This window comes from Heterocephalus glaber, unplaced genomic scaffold (genome assembly GCF_053883595.1).
Source record: "Heterocephalus glaber isolate CG9 unplaced genomic scaffold, H.glaber_assembly_v1.0 deba00001608, whole genome shotgun sequence".
In the NCBI taxonomy this organism is placed as follows: domain Eukaryota; kingdom Metazoa; phylum Chordata; class Mammalia; order Rodentia; family Bathyergidae; genus Heterocephalus; species Heterocephalus glaber.
Window position 1 is genome coordinate 4,959,654 of NW_028258379.1, and position 15,865 is coordinate 4,975,518.

General features: G+C 40.6%; 1 protein-coding gene across 7 annotated transcripts in view; it reads left to right on the forward strand.

The window, feature by feature from the left end:
• The window catches only part of Syne2 (spectrin repeat containing nuclear envelope protein 2), a 335,155-nt gene that overhangs the window by 156,377 nt on the left and 162,913 nt on the right, over positions 1-15,865 (forward strand). For all 7 annotated transcript variants that reach the window (XM_013067744.3, XM_021247771.2, XM_087195248.1 and 4 more), the window contains 7 exons: positions 813-1,015; positions 2,000-2,119; positions 2,223-2,514; positions 3,928-4,085; positions 4,988-5,297; positions 6,847-7,011; positions 9,227-9,568. In XM_013067744.3, coding sequence (XP_012923198.2) covers positions 813-1,015; positions 2,000-2,119; positions 2,223-2,514; positions 3,928-4,085; positions 4,988-5,297; positions 6,847-7,011; positions 9,227-9,568 — 1,590 coding nt within the window. The remainder of the gene's footprint in view (positions 1-812; positions 1,016-1,999; positions 2,120-2,222; positions 2,515-3,927; positions 4,086-4,987; positions 5,298-6,846; positions 7,012-9,226; positions 9,569-15,865) is intronic.

A 15,865-nucleotide genomic window follows, 5' to 3' on the forward strand; every position in this document is an offset into this window, starting at 1 on the left:
TCGCAATTTAATACATTGCTGTCAGAGTATGACTGAAATAGAAATTTACACGGGAGAGCGTGTAAATTGCCCTTGGCACCCTTAAATCTTGATCACTTAGGGTAGATTCCCTAGTGCTGTAATGGTTGTGTTTGTTCTTTTTGAGAGGAGCTCTCTCTGATGTTGCTCAAGCTGGCCTTGAACTCCTGGGCTCCAGTAAACCTCCCACCTCAGCCTCCCAGAGCTGAGACCACAGGTGCGCTCTGGCTCTGTTCTGGTGCTAAGTCAGGTCTTGGAGCTTATTGCTGGCACTCGATGTTCTCTGTTTAGTCCACTTTCAGTGATAGGGTTACTTACTAAGAGACTCACCCTTCTTTTGTTTTCTGTTTTTAACCCCCTGGTCCCCCAGCCCTTGACACTCAAACCTGGAAAGAAGCACTGGGGGAAAAAATCTGGTTTGGGCTAATTTAAATGAAGACTAGTCTGTTTAGTTTCATGTATTAATTTGCCAGAAGGGAGCATGTGTTTAGAAGTTGTACAGAGCCAGGATAGGAAATTGTAGCTTTCTGCCTCAATCCTAGAGACCTTCATGGTGGCACTGAATTATTTTGTTTGATATTCTCAGAAATTCTCATGCCAGTGCAAATATGCACCCACTCTAGCGCTATTGCAGGTCGCCTGCCTTAGAATCAGCTGGTGTCTTCGCAGTCCTGTACGGGATGCTCAGAACACCTTCTGCATGTGTCAGTGCACTGGTTTGGAAAGTAAAGGGGTGGCAGAGACTAGATGTAGACTTTCGAGTAGACTGTAATTAAATTCTTGTCATTCTTAAGGAATTCTTGACTCTTGAAGGAAGAAGCAGTAAAATAAAACAGGTAGAAACGATGCTGCAGCACGTGAAGAAGCACCTGCCCAAAGCTCATGTTAAGGAACTTAACAGCTGGCTTGTGAGTCAGGAGTTTGAATTAGAAAAAATGGAGTCCATATGCCAGGCCCGAGCACAGGAACTTGAAAACGACCTGCAGCAGCTGCTGAGGTAGGAGCAGAAGTGGTGTGTAAGTAAGGTTTTCTAGGGATTTTGTGATTTTTAGTGTTCTTCCTCTCTGCAGCATACACCAGGATATAACATATATGCAAATTTCACAAGTAACATGGATTCCAGGGGGGACCGGTTCTAAGAATCCCCATGAATGCCACGTCCCCAGCTGCTTAAGCACCTCATGTGAAATGGCATTATATTTGCATTTACTTATGTGCATCCTCCTGTATACTTTAAATCATTATGTAAATGCAGTATAAGTAGTCATTATACTGTATTTTTCAGAGAGAAAAGTGTGTACGTGTTCAGTAAATGCAATTTTTTTCCCAAATATTTTTTTATCTGTAGTTGTTAGAATCCATCAATATGGCAATCATGGATACAGAGAATCAATTGTAATTTAATTTACTTTTGTGGTGCTGGACATTGAACCCAGGGCCTCTTACATGCGAGGCAAGTACTCTACCTCTAAGCTATACCACAAACTCCTGACTGCATTTTTTTTTTTTTTTTTGGTTGTTTTGAGACAGGGTCCTGCTATGTAGTTGGGCTTGAACTCACTATGTAGCCCAGGCTGGCCTTGAACTCTTGGCAATCCTTCTGTCTCAGCCTCCTGAGAGCTGGGATCACAGGTGTGCACCACCATACCCAGAGTGACTGTACTTTTAAATTCAGGTTTGGTGCCAGGACTATAAAGAGTTCAGGGGAATCTGACCTAATATGGCAAAGGTTCAGGGGATAGTCCAAAAATATTTTGTTTGTTTCCTGTTCTTTATGATATATTTGTATTGTTCATTGTTTTAATAAATTCTATGTAATAAGGACAATTATTCAGACTTTTATATGTTACAAGTTAACTTTTTTCTAACAAATAAACACAAATGATAAAAACCTGATTGATTCACATGGGTCACGACCTTCTTCTCTTCGGTATAGATACGGCACTGATTTTGTATTCTAAGCTGTGTACTGTTCTTTTAGATTGCAGGAAGACTGTAGAAATCTGAGCAAGTGGTTGGTTAATCAAGAAGAGAAATGGAAAGAAATGGAAGAATCAGGAGAGAGAGCTGAGCTATTTTGCCAAGCTCTAGCGAGAAAGAGGTATCATGCTCTTGTGGGAGAGGTGTTACTTAGGAATATGATTTCTTCCATTATGTATTAGTGGCTCCTATAAACTTTTATCAATGCTATTTGGAAATTACAGGGAACAGTTTGAATCCGTGGCCCAGTTGAGCAACTTTTTGAAGGAACATGGACTTACCGAGGAAGAAGAAATAATGATGGAATCAACACATTTGATTGATAGATATCAGACATTATTGAGACCATTGGGTGGAATTGAGGAAGAGCACAAGTTACCATCTGCTGAGGCCCAGAGCTTTAATGATCTTGCACATGATGTAATTCATTGGATAAAGGAGATTAAAGAGTCGCTTATGGCTTTGAATTCATCTGAAGGCAAAATGCCACTTGAAGAAAGAATCCAAAAAATAAAGGTATAACTAGACAGTAATTTTGAGAGGTCAGAGTGAACTCTAATTTTGAAAAGATTTACTACAAAGCTGCAAAGATTTGTTTCTTAATGGAAAATAGGATCACTGTGGAATGGTTGAAGAAATTCATATCACTAAACTCACAAAAGAGATGGCTTGTGATAGGTCTAAAATTATTTTAATATATATGAAAGAGAAAGTATCTTTTCTTTGAGAGGGCGGTGCCCAGTTATTGTCTGTCTTCACTGCAGGCAGAAAGATTGAAATAAAGACGATGGATCAGAGCCATTGCAGATGGGGATTTACTAGGATACAAAAAGAGTCTGTGTCAGGACATCGGGGACATAGGTAGCGTCTAGGACAGGAACAGAGAAGCCTTCTTCGGAGTGGATGTGAATGTTCAGTAGATACCCGGTGGATATGAAGGGCAGAGAGGCCTCGTGCTCCTAAGAGCCCCCTTCTGTCCAAGTGGAGAATTGCTAAACATTGTGAGTGAGAAGTTTGAGTGAGAAACCTTGTGAGTGAGAAAAATGACAGAAGCACATGTGCGCATTGAAGTTACATCAATTAAAGCATTATCAGAGGAAGAAATGATCAAGAATAGTGAGCTAGAAGAGTTGATGACTTCCTCAAGTTAGCACGATCATTTGGGATTATGTCTGAATGTTTTCTGAGGGAAAGTGAACCTTGAGTCATTTTTCTAAGTTGGGAAGAACTTAATTGAAAAGACAAGGGAAGAGAAAGACAGGGAACAAGAATTAGGTGTCATGGTACACAAGAGTTGCCATAAAGAACACTGTTTTCCTGTTAGTCTGTTCTTGGATGTACAAAAACATCTTGTTTACATTGTTATCCTATCTCCTTTTGATAGAAGTGGATAGAAAGGAGGAGTTGACTCAAGTTTTTGGCATGTGAAAACAAGAAGGTAATTGAAAATCAAGAGGCACGCAGGAAGTCAGGCATGGCAGCATGCACCTGTAATAATTAGCTCTTGTGAGGCTGAGGCGGGCGGATCTAGAGTTTGAGGCCAGCCTGGACTAAATAAGAAGATGGTTGTCTCAAACACAAAACAAAACTGAGCAGGAATGCAGTCAACATAAACTGATAAATGTCTACTGAGAACCCACCCTTTATAATGTATAAGGAGACATCCTTGTCTTTGGGGCCTGTGTAAGAATCAGAGGGTTTTTTTGTTTTTGTTTTTGTTTTGTTTTTTGGTACCGGGGATTGAACTCGGGTCCTTGCACTTGCGAGGCAGGTGGCAGAACCACTGAGCTAAATCCCCGGCCAAAGGGATGTTTTGACTTATATTCTGCAGGTAGAATCTCAGTATAAGGTTTACAAACAGAAAAGTACCGTATGTAGTAATATCCCTAAGTAATGCAAATGAAATAAGATCTTTGTTCTGTTTTTCAGGAAATCATTTTACTCAAGCCGGAAGGGGATGCCAGAATACAGGCCATCGAGAGACTGGCGCAGGGTTGTGAGGCCCCTTCGGGTCAGGTCCAGGAGACGGTGGCCAACATCCTCGGGCAGTGGGACCACACGCTGCACTTGGCCAGCACGTACCTGAGGTAAAGGGCACGCGAGCTCCACACTCGCCTCGTTCTTGTTGGTGAAGAACATGGTGAAGCCATGACAAGTGTGCTTTGTCTGCTGCCTGGGATTGGATAAAGTGTCTATCGGCGGGAAGTCAGGGGTGTCGGGGCACCCACAGTGGCCCAGACCACTGCTGTGACGCTGGGCCACAGCCCTGTGGCTTCTTAGGAACAAAGTCACCTCTCCTCCTTCCTCCTCACCAACCCCTGCATCTCCATGGTATCACTGTAGAGCAGCGAATGCTTCCCAGTGTTTTCCTGAGAAATTCTTAAATGTGTAAACATGGATAAGTGCTGTCCGAATCCTACAGATGTGTTTTCTGGAGAAAATTTCCTGTCGCATCTGCAGTGGTACACTTTATGTTCTAAAATGTGAATCTTGTGTTTTCCTAAGGAGATAATAATATCACAACAAATTTAAATTATATAAAGCATCAACCAGTTACTTAATATACAGAATGCTTATTTTACTTTGATAAAAAAGTAAAAATATAGGCTTTTGTATTTAAAAGTAATAAAAAACTATTGGAGCTACTTTGAAATATTCTTTGGTCAAACTGTATAACAAAAAGTGTTATGTTTTAGTAATATTCCATTGCTATTTTGAGTTCTGAGCTAAACATGGTGCTATTAAAATGTTACAGTAGGGGCCGGGGATTTAGCTCAGTGTTCCACTGCCTGCCTTGCAGGCACAAGGAGCCGAGTTCGATCCCTGGTACTAAAAAAAAAAATAATGTTACAGTGACAGAAGAGCCTCTGGGAAAAATGTATATTAGTATTATTTTAATGCTATTTATTATAATGTGTGCTGCATTACAATATGAAAAATCCCCTCCATTTGCTGTCATCTCATTTATAAATTATTTGGTGAAATTCAGCCATCAGGAAAAGCTTCTACAAGAAGGAGAAAAGTACTTGCAAAGTAAAGAGGACCTGAGATTAATGCTCATAGAACTAAGGAAGAAACAGGAAGCCGGTTTTGCCTTGCAACATGGCCTGCAGGAGAAGAAAGCCCAGTTAAAAATTTATAAGAAATTCCTCCAGAAAGCCCAGGATTTGACATCCTTGCTAAAGGAGTTAAAATCTCAAGGAAATTACCTGTTGGAATGCACTAAAAATCCCAGTTTTAGTGAAGAGCCATGGCTGGAAATCAAACATCTCCATGAAAGTCTTCTTCAGCAACTACAGGTGAAGTGGACAAGTGCAGTTTTAAGTGATTGCTACAGTTGTTAGGCAAGATGTGGATATAGAACCCCTTTTTTGGCTACTGTTTGATGGGTAGACCAAAAGCTTTCAAAATTTATAATTTTTACTAGAAAGTGCTGACTCTCAAGGCCACAGGAGTCAGTAGTCTCACTAGTGAAGTCCACTGTGTGTTATTTAAGGATGGCACTGTTTTCTTTCATCAAAGTTCCCTCCTTGGGATTGGATGGGTTTTCTTAAGGCGTCTGTATGAAGATGACAGTGTCAGTGTGGTCTGTCTGTCCATCTGTCCATCCATCCAACCCCCCACTTGTCCCATATCTACCTTCTCTTCAGTGCCCTCCCTTGTATTTTTCAACATGATCTGCAGTAGAAGAGTTGAGAGAAAAGCTTATGATGAGAGGGTAAATTCTTTCATTAGAAATGTTTATAATGCTTTGCACACTGAAAGCTGGGTTCAGTGTAGGGACTTCCAGGGTAAAAAAAAAAAAAAAAAAAAAAAAAAATCCTGCTTATCCAGATATTGAGGGTTGGGCAGATATACTCGCTTAGGGGCCAGGGATTTAGCTCAGTGGTTCTGCCACCTGCCTCACAAGTGAAAGGTCCTGAGTTCAATCTCAGGTACAGAAAAAAATATATATATAAATATATATGTGTGTGTGTGTGTGTGCGCGTATAAAACTCGCTTGGCTGTTTATTGTTTAGTTTAATAGTTGCTGCCTTTCTGTTTAGTAGTAATCATCTCCTTTCCTTATCCCAGTGCAGGAACCTGAAGATGGTTTTGCTCTTGATTCAGGCTTACTTTGTTCCTTAAACACAAGATTTGAGTTCAATTCTTAGGAAAGGAAACTGGGGTTAGGTTGCTCTCATACAGTCTTATTTCTAAGTATGAATTCTTGATTTTAAAGCAACAGGTAATTAAGGGACCTGGTTTATTATGGACGTTTGTGATTTAATGATATAATTTGTAGTCATTTCATTTTGAAAACCTCTTGACAAATATATTTTCTTTAGGAAGGAAATGAAGGCATGGGAGAAACAATTGTTTTTAATAAGAGTCATTTTCGGGAGAGATGGAGATTTTTGCAGTGAAATATCTCAAACACTAAGATCTTTAGTTAAGAATTCTGGATAAATTGTGGGCATATTCTTGTTTCAAAATGAAACCTTATAAATTTTTTTCCATTAAGTTTGTTGGTACATTTTAGGTACACAATACAGTTACATTCATCATTGGGATCTTGTACCTTTACATGATGCATCTTGGTTCTTATTTTTTTTCCCCTTCCCCTGTCGTCTCTTTAACCCCTCCACCATTCCCTATTTACAAAGACTTTGTTTCCATGTTTTTCCTTTTCTCATATTTTTTCTTTTCCCTTCTTTCCTTTCCCCTACCCCTCCCACTTCCCCTACTCCTTTAGATGTTGAAACCTTATAAATTAAGCACTTCTGAATTGTATAAATATGAATTATAAGAATACATGAAAATTCAACTCAGTAATTATTTGTAAATTGTCGATGGTTTTATTTTCAGGATTCTGTGCAAACATTGGAGGGTCATGTTCAAGAACACCACTCATACCAAGTTTGCATCACAGACCTAAATACTACATTGGACAGTTTCTCTAAGGAATTTGTCAATTTTTCTGATATACCTGAGGATCAAACAGCAGCTGAGGACAAATTGCAGAAACTGCAGGTATTAATATCCAGACGTATTAATTAGACATTTAAAAAATCAGTATTCATTACAACTTGACTAATCATTGTCTTTGGTCAGAAATTCAAGTGTTATTAAGATGACTCAAGTAATAAAGGTCTAAGCAGTCATTAGAAAGTAGCACATTTTTCTTTAGTGGGCAGATGTGTCTGTGACGTGAGTAGAGCAGTACTCTGACTCAGTGGATATTTCTTGGAGATGATTCTACTGGTGACTCCTCTAGTTAAGGAGTATTTCTCTTCCAAAGAAAATACAGTGTTTCCAGGGGATTCCGAGGGGGAAGAGGGTGGATGGGGCATAACAAGGGCTCAGGAGAAATGTTTCAATTTAGCATTCTTCATCATTGCTGTAGAGAAGTTGAATTTTTGCCTTATTAATGCTCATTCTCCTGGTTTAAATTAAAGCTCTCTCTAGATGTGGGGTCTCTAAGACCCTCACCCTCAAGTCTGCACTAGTGACCCTTCTACAGTGACAAGCATAGCCTTTACCTGCACCTTTTGAACACATCCTTGTGTTCTCCTTGTTTGTCCAGCTGGCTTGGCAGGCCTGTGACGCGTCCTCTATGTGAAGAAAGAGTGCAGTGTCTCCTCAGCTACTCATTTCCTGTTCCTTGTCTGGGGAGGGTATAGGAGAGGACCATGGCACAGTGCAGGCCTGGGGATTTCTCTTTGCTTCCTCGTCAAGAGTATGGGAGTGAAGCAGACTTCTCCAGAGTAGCTGGACATTGAGGTAGGGCTGCCACCCTGATTAGCAGTAGTAATTTGTCAAGTGCCGTGGGCTCATCATGTCCTGGGTGCTGTGTCGGACATGAGAAGGATATGGCCTGAACCTCACCTGGAGAGGCTCGGGTTCTTGTTGACAAATTAGGATACAACCTTTTGCTTTAGCTGGAGGGGACCTCAGATTACAGCCCTGGAGAGGTCTTACAAGGTCATACAGGGCAAATGACAGAGCAGGCACTTACCGCTGATTCCTGGCCTCACTCCGCGAGGGCTTTTTCTTGCTCTCCAGTGACATCTGTACTTGAACGTCACAATAATTTTCAGTTCTTTGTGGCTAGATAATAAATAAAACCACCACATTTTCTCTATCCCCTGACTCCCCACTAAGGATCCTGCTTCCCTGTGTTCTGAGGTGGTGAGATTTTTCATCATTTCTTCAAGCTTCCAATTCAGAAACCTGGTGTCCTTTCCTGGACTCTTCCAATCTAGGCAGATTCCAGATGTTGTTGTTCCTACCTCATCAGCCCATTATTACTGCTTAAGACCAACTCTTATCTCATATATCCCTGCATTAGGTTTCTGTATGGGCTCCCTGTCGTGGCTCTGGATCTTCCTAAAAGGAAACGATTATTTTCTACCATAAAATGGTTCAGTAACCTGTGCCTATTAGTATAAATCTTTTCACATTCCATTATGACTCTTGGTTTCTGTATGTTTCTGTACCACTAAACTGGAACTTGAAGGGACTGTGTTTCACTCATTGAAACTGTACAGCTTCAAAACCTATCCTCATGCTTGGCTGTTGAATGAGTGAGTGGATAAATGCAGGAATGCTTATTTCCCGTTTGGTTAGTGACCATGATACCTGGCAGTGGCCGCCTGCTCACTAAGGCTTGTTCTGTTTCAACAGTTGAGACGGGGCTGTCACCCTCAGGGTCCTTTTGTGTCTAGGGTTTTCAAATCAGCCCCTTCATTCATGGATCTAGGACCTAGCGATAGACTTCCTACCATATTTGAGGTTGTGATTTCCTGTTACCAGCCTGGTTTCCTGTTACCCACAAAGTTGTGCTCTGAAGTTTAAATGTTAGCATTAGATTCATGTGGGCATATTCTAAATGATTCTTTTATTCTTTTTAATACCACAGCAAGCACTTACTTATTAGAGTGTTTTGATTTATAAAAGGCTGTATCTGGAACAAAATGGTCAACATATCTTTTGATTACTTCTCATGTTTTAAGAACTGTGCTGCAAGCATATCCTGTGTTTCTTCTAAAATCTGTTTGAGAATTTTAATGTCCAGTGGAACACTGATTTAAATTTTGCCCAGAATTTCTTCTTTGTGCTATGGATTGATAAGTCTTCCAGTGTGTTTCCACTAGTGAAGGAATACCATGTGATTTACAAAAGACAATTAACTCTTTTGACAATTGAATGGGAATACTTTTTATAACAATCTTTCCTCCACTCATAGGATCTGGAGAGTAGACTCGGTTTACAAGATGACACATTAAAGAAGATTTTAGCGTTAGCAGAATCCATCAATCCAAACACATCTTCAGCGGGACAGAAGATTATTAAAGATGATATAAAATCACTTAAGCATAAACAAAAAGATTTGGAAAACAGGATTGAGTTTGCTAAACAAGAGACTGAAAATCATCTCAACAGCCTTCTCAAATCAAAATGTTCAACAGAAAAGCAGGAGAAGTCTGCTCTGCTGAGCGGGGAGGAGCAGGCCACTTCTGATGTGCTGGAGTCCACTCAGGACTCCATGGCGGAGGGAAAGTTGGAGGGAGACTGGGAAATAAACAAGGTAAGTACTTGTGATTACAGTTTCTATGACTTCATGTCTGAAAATGAAGAGGTATTTGGTTCTGCAAAGAGGGTTGTGAATCAAGTGTTCTGATTTCATAATTAAATCCTCAATGTCCTGGTTATTTATGAAGCTCACTTGTGAAAAGAGCCCTTAGAAAATAGTCCAGGTTTCAGTGGTGAAATATTACTGTTCAGTCTGTTTAAATGACAGTCATCAATTTAGATTTATTATTCTCACTGCTATGTAATCAGATACAATTTCTTGGGTCAAGAGCACAAAGGCAAATTAGGAAAGGCAAAAGAAAAGAAAATGTGCTCTACCCGTTTCCTCAATCAAAAAAAAAGTTCAAGAGTCCAGTTTTTGTGGGGTTTTTTGGCAGGAGTGGAGGTGATTTTGTGGATGACATCAAACTGTTGGAAAGGAATAGGTTGCTTTATTTTCTTTGTTAACCCTAGACTGCAAATATACTTTTTTATTTATCATTCATTTATTTATTTATTTTTGGTACCAGGGATCGAACTTGGGTCCTTGCACTTTCGGGACAGGCAGCAGAACCACTGAGCTAAATCCCCGGCCCTTGCAAATATACTTTTAAATGTTGTCAGATCATTTAGGATGAAATTATCAACTTTCTCTTAATTTTCCCTGGGTAGAAAGAATAACGTTTTCTTAATTTCATTCTAAACAATCAAAATGCGTGCATTCCCCTGGCTCATAAAATGAATGCTTGCAGATTGTGTGGGGAGGGCACAGAGAGTGCGGCCCAGCTCACTGGGCGTGGAAGCCGCTTCCTGCCGGCCTCTCATGGTGCAGGCTGAGGCGAACAGGGAGGCCCAAGCGCTCAGAGCAAGAGCTCATGATGGGATAGGGAATTGTGTACTTGGTTGGGCTTCCTGGAACAAATACGCATGGAAGATTAAAGGAACCAGCTGAGATTTTTCTAGAAATGTGTAAAACAAAGTTAATGCCAGAGGAGCCTGTTTCTAGCCATCGGGAGTATCTTTTCATAAATCCCACCATATTAGGTGTTACTAAGTGGTTAAAGCCTCAGGTGGTGAAACTCTTGAGATTATACCGCGGACCCTCAAGTTACGACCAGACTGACATACAAACATCTTGGGTTAATTAGGTTAATGGAAGATTCACCTACCTTTTGTTATCTATAGCATATACCCAGGTAAACATCCACATCTCAGCTGTATTGACTTAAAACCAACTTGAGTTACAACCAGCCCTCGGGAACCAATTGAGTTTGCAAGTCAAGGGTCCACTGTATATGTAAAAGAAACTTTCCTAACAGCGTTTAAAGTGGAATCAGTAACAAAAAAGGAAAAGCATGAGTGGTTCACATGAGGTAAATTACGAGAGGATGTACTTTCATGAAATTGTGTAACTTCTAAACTAGCTTCTCAGACCCACTTCGACCATGAGTCCCACAATTCAGAAGAGTATATACTGAAGACTGTATAAAGATCATAACTCAGTATGTTTTCTTAACTTAAGTTTTTTACTTAATCTTGAATGATAATCTTGAATGATAATTCAGGATACATCATTGAAATGATTTTTTTTCAGAGCAGATGAAAGGATTTAAGTCTGCCAACAATTTTCCTAGGTCTGGATTACAGAAAACTAATTTTAATTCTCAAGCAAGATTTTTCTTCTACTCTTTTGTAACATGAATTGTTTTTTCTGAATCTGTGCTCTTATTTTCCTATCATAAGTACTAGCTGTGCCTAGTTTTTTGTAATATGAGACTGTGCAGCATTATGTAACATTACACTGTGAAAGGTCATGAGCAGTTTCAAGGTTCAACATCAGTAAATGAGATCAAAGATCCAATGTACGCGTGTGTAACATGACTAGTGCTTTTAGTGGCGGTGACTGAAACAGGACTCTGAATATAAGGAATACAAAAAGCCATTTAAAAAAAGAATTTACTAAATTATAGATCTGATTATATAAAAACTATTGTAATAGTGAAAATAAACAATAATCCATTAAAACGTTTATTGAGCCCTATCTCTAATTGTTCATTTAGAAAGTGGGGGTACAGTTGTGACAGCTTTAAATCTAATACTAAGCAGATAAATATTTACTGCTTCACCCGCCTTTTGGAATTGAGAGATTATTTTATTATATTATTTTACATAGTCCCCAAAGTTTTAGAAAGTTTTTATTTTCTCTAGAAAATACCATTAGTCTTTGTTGAAGGTGTGACTAAAAATTGCCATCATGCTGGTGGTAAAGGTCTGTAATCATAGCACTCTGGGAGGCCAAGGCAGGAGGACTGCAAGTTCAAACCCAGCCTGGGCAATTTAACATCTTCGTGAGACCTTGTATCAAAATAAAAATTTTAAAATGGCTGGAGATGTAGCTCAGTGTGAAGACCCTGGGCTCAGTCATGAGCACCAGAGGGAAAAAATTGCCATGATAGCATGTACATATTTGAATCTGTTGCTAAGAATTTCATTTGGTAGAAATTGAGGAATTACTTTAGATCTGAACCTTTTGTGGACTTTTTCTTTGATATTGGAGATACTAATGCAGGCCTGAGGGCAGAAGTTGCAAAATCTATTCTGAAGGGTATGATGGTCCAGTATAGCATCCACTGCATTGTAGGATACTACATAATTCTATAGTAGTGAGTTTCTGAGTTTTAAAAAGTGAGCAGGCAGAACTCTCCCTCTCCCTCCTTTCCATATAGGTTATGTGAAGTAACAAGTTAGGAGGCGCTGAGCAGTGAAGACTCTGATCTTTTGGGATTTAGGTATCCATCCATAAAGGGAAATGATCAAGACTTAAAAGCATGGAAACTCATACATTCCTGCTTTATTGATCCTCTAAAAATCATAAAGCAACACTACAGCCTAATGGCTTCCCAGTGGTCTTGTTTGGCCCGCTCTTCTCAAGTGGCAATCCCCACAACATACTTGCTTTAAAAAGGGAAAAAGCCCAAACAGCAAAACCCCAGAAACCTTTGTAATTACTTTTTAAAATTTCTTGTCATTTTGTATGATTGTTAGTATTTCTGAATAGAATTTTATCCTTTTTGAAAGTTTCTGGGCGGTAACATCTTGTTATGTAAGAAGGCATCCATGGGTAAATCCCGGAAGATGGATGATCACACGTAGGCAGAATGTGCAAGGCTTCCGGCTGTGGTTGAGGAAGCAGAGAGGATGGAGTCCTAGGGTAACTGCTGCCGAGTTCTGATGTTGCTTATCCTGGTAACTCTGTCAATGTGCGCGGATAGGTCACGTGTTCACTCTGGCTTCTTAGGGTACTGTGTTCTTTCTGGCTCATATGGAAGGCCTGCTTCTTACCGCAGAGATTTTTTTTATAATCCAAGATTCAGTATTTTGCAGGATAAATCACAAGTTTTTGCCATCTAGAAGCACTATGCATTTGAAAACAGGCTCCTCCAGCATCCTAAACTCTTAGGCTAAAGGAGGATTTTAGAAATTTTCTGTCTTAATCTTTCTATTTCAGGCAAGGGGATGGAGTTCCAGCCAAGCAGGAGCAAGAACCCTTGCATACTGTATACGCAGTCTGATCCTCAGAACTTTACCCCACTGTTCTGCAAGCCATGTTACATAGGTAGAAAATTAACGTCTAAAGAACTTCTAGGAATGTGAGGTTAAACAAATTGAAATAGATTTTCTTTACCATATAACCTTTTAGAGCCCCTAATGCACTCGTGTGCTGTGTGACCTTTACAGAGCTCTCCTGAGTGTTTTCTCATATAATTCCAGCACTTCTTTCCAATCTCTCCACTCTCAGCCCCAGCCAAACTTCTTTCTGACATTTGTAACTGACGTCTGCTCAACCCCTGCTAGACTGACAGATTTTCAGTTTCTTTCCATTGCACATCACAACTCACCAACTATACATATTGACAATAGAAGGCTAAATAAAATAGTTTCATTTTCTTCCCTCTGGCTTGAATTTATCAATATATCCATTCATTGAAAGGTTATTTAACAGGCAGTGAGAATTCAGACACAGACACGGCCTCCGTTCTCTTAGAGCTTCTAGTCTGGGGTGGGTACTCAATCAAGTAATTACCATAAGGACACTCTATAATTGCAGGAACTTAAAGGAAGGAACCCAGCTCCCTGTTGGTCTTTAGCAACACAAGCTGACATGGGCAGTCCGGTCAGAGAGCTTCTGTCAGGAAGCAGCCTGTGACCTGAGACCAGCTGGAAGGGGCAGCTGGAGTTAGCAGAGCTGGATGGAGGAAATGTGGGAGGCAGTGGAGGTTTCTAGAAGCTGATTAAGGGCATGGTGGCTGGAGCACAGAAATGAGGCCTGAGAGGTGGGCATGGCTGGCTGAGTCACCAGGGCCTCCTGGGTCACATTAACATGGCAGACATTACGCCAAGAGTGATACTGAGAGAACACGGCAGTCTTTGGTGTGGACTCAGCTGCTCTTTGGTTTTGCATCTCATGGTGACAATACTTATTCTTAGAATTGTTTGTCACTGTTTTGTATCTGCAGGCTTTGGAGAAAAAAGAACCATCCTCCAGAGCTGGCGTGACACTCGGTCCCCCTGTTGGCAAGATCCGATTGGTGCACTTAGGCTTCTGGCTGTCACAGTGTTACCAGAGTCAGGGGCCCTGGACTAGAAAAGGGACAGTGACACTGCTATTGACTGGCCCCTTTTGGCTGTCTCCCTGGGGGGAATAGAAACTAATCCATTTTGGAGAAGAAATCAATAACTGTGTATTGAGAATCAAAAGGATCATATGCAAGAACTTTACAAGGATGTGTGTCACAGCAATACATATGATCGGATGAGCTGGAAACAATATATTTGTCCATAGTAGCCTCACAGATAGATAAGTCATGTTTATTATTCATTCTTCAGAACATCGACGAAGCTGAAATGGCTACCTTAAATGTATACCTGTTAACCTAAATTTTGAAGTATACTGCTGAGTGGAACAAATTATTAAATGATACATGTGTGATTCAAGTTTCTGTAAGAATTGAAAAAATGGGCCAGAGATTTAGCTCAGTGGTTCCAGTGCCTGCCTTGCAAGCACAAGGTCCCAAGTTCGATCCCCAGTACAAAAAAAAAAAGTTCAAGATTTGAAAAAACACATAAGACAACACTACATGAATCTATCACATGTAGTAAAAATGTAACAGCATGTGTGCATGGACTTCAGAAGAGTGGCTGGTTCTAGAGAGGAAAAGATGAAGAATTGAGTGTTTTCAGACATGGTGTTTGTTATTTTTGTTCTTTTCGTATATTTGAAATACTTTATAATTTAAGATAAAGTACTTCAAATGAGCCTCCAAAATCACAATAAAATATAGCCAAGGCTTGTGAGCAAGGGCTGACTGTTGGTGAAAGAACTCTGCAGGAGCCAATCGTGGCCTGGAGTCTGGGTTCCACCCCCTGGCATGAGCATAGGAATGTTTGTTGCCCTTTAAATTTGAAATGTTCATTTGAGGGATTCTGTTGGCTTTTCTATCAAGGTAGAAAATGGCCTTTAGGGCTGATGAATGAATGATGTTTGGGGCCAGCTCCAGGTAGAGAAGTGTCCTTTCTCTGACCAGTAAAGGCAGTCGCTGCAGATGGTGGAAGTGTTTCCATGTAACGGTGGTGCTCAGGTGAGAGACCGTGGCTCTGGATTCTCAGGAGGTGACTGATAACAGATAATGCCCTTCTAGGGCCTAGGATCTAGGCTCTTGGCTCATATGTTCTGTGCCCAGGTGCATTTGTCGAGTTTGTTAGGACAGAGTACACATCAGGTGGAAAGGAGCCAGATGCCTGGGCCACAGGCAAAACCTCAGAAACCTGACTTATGACACGTGTGCTGTGGGCCCTTTTACCTTTCCTCTCACATTCTTCCCCGATCTTTCGTGTGAGGTGTCACCCTCCCTTTAGAGTTTCATCATTTGCAGCCGGTGTGGGTGTGTGTGCGTGCGCGTGCGTGCGTCCGTGCGTGCGTGCATCCGTGTGCGTGTGTGTGATGGTTCTGGAACTGAACCACGGCCTTCTCATTGAGCTACCTCCCCAGCCCTTCTATTTTTTATTTTGAGACAGGGTCTCCCAAAGTCACTAAGTTGCCTAGGCTGCTCTTCAATTTCCAGTCCTCCTGCTTCAGCCTTTCCAGGGTGCTGGATTTACAGCCGTGCACCACCACACCTGGTTATTTGCAACTTTTTCAAAGAAGTGACTTGTGCTGTACTTCAAAACCAATACCAACCAACTTCTCTTACCAGTTAGAATTGTGAAACTCTAGACAGTTTATTTACAAAAACTTTAAATTTTAGAATAGCTT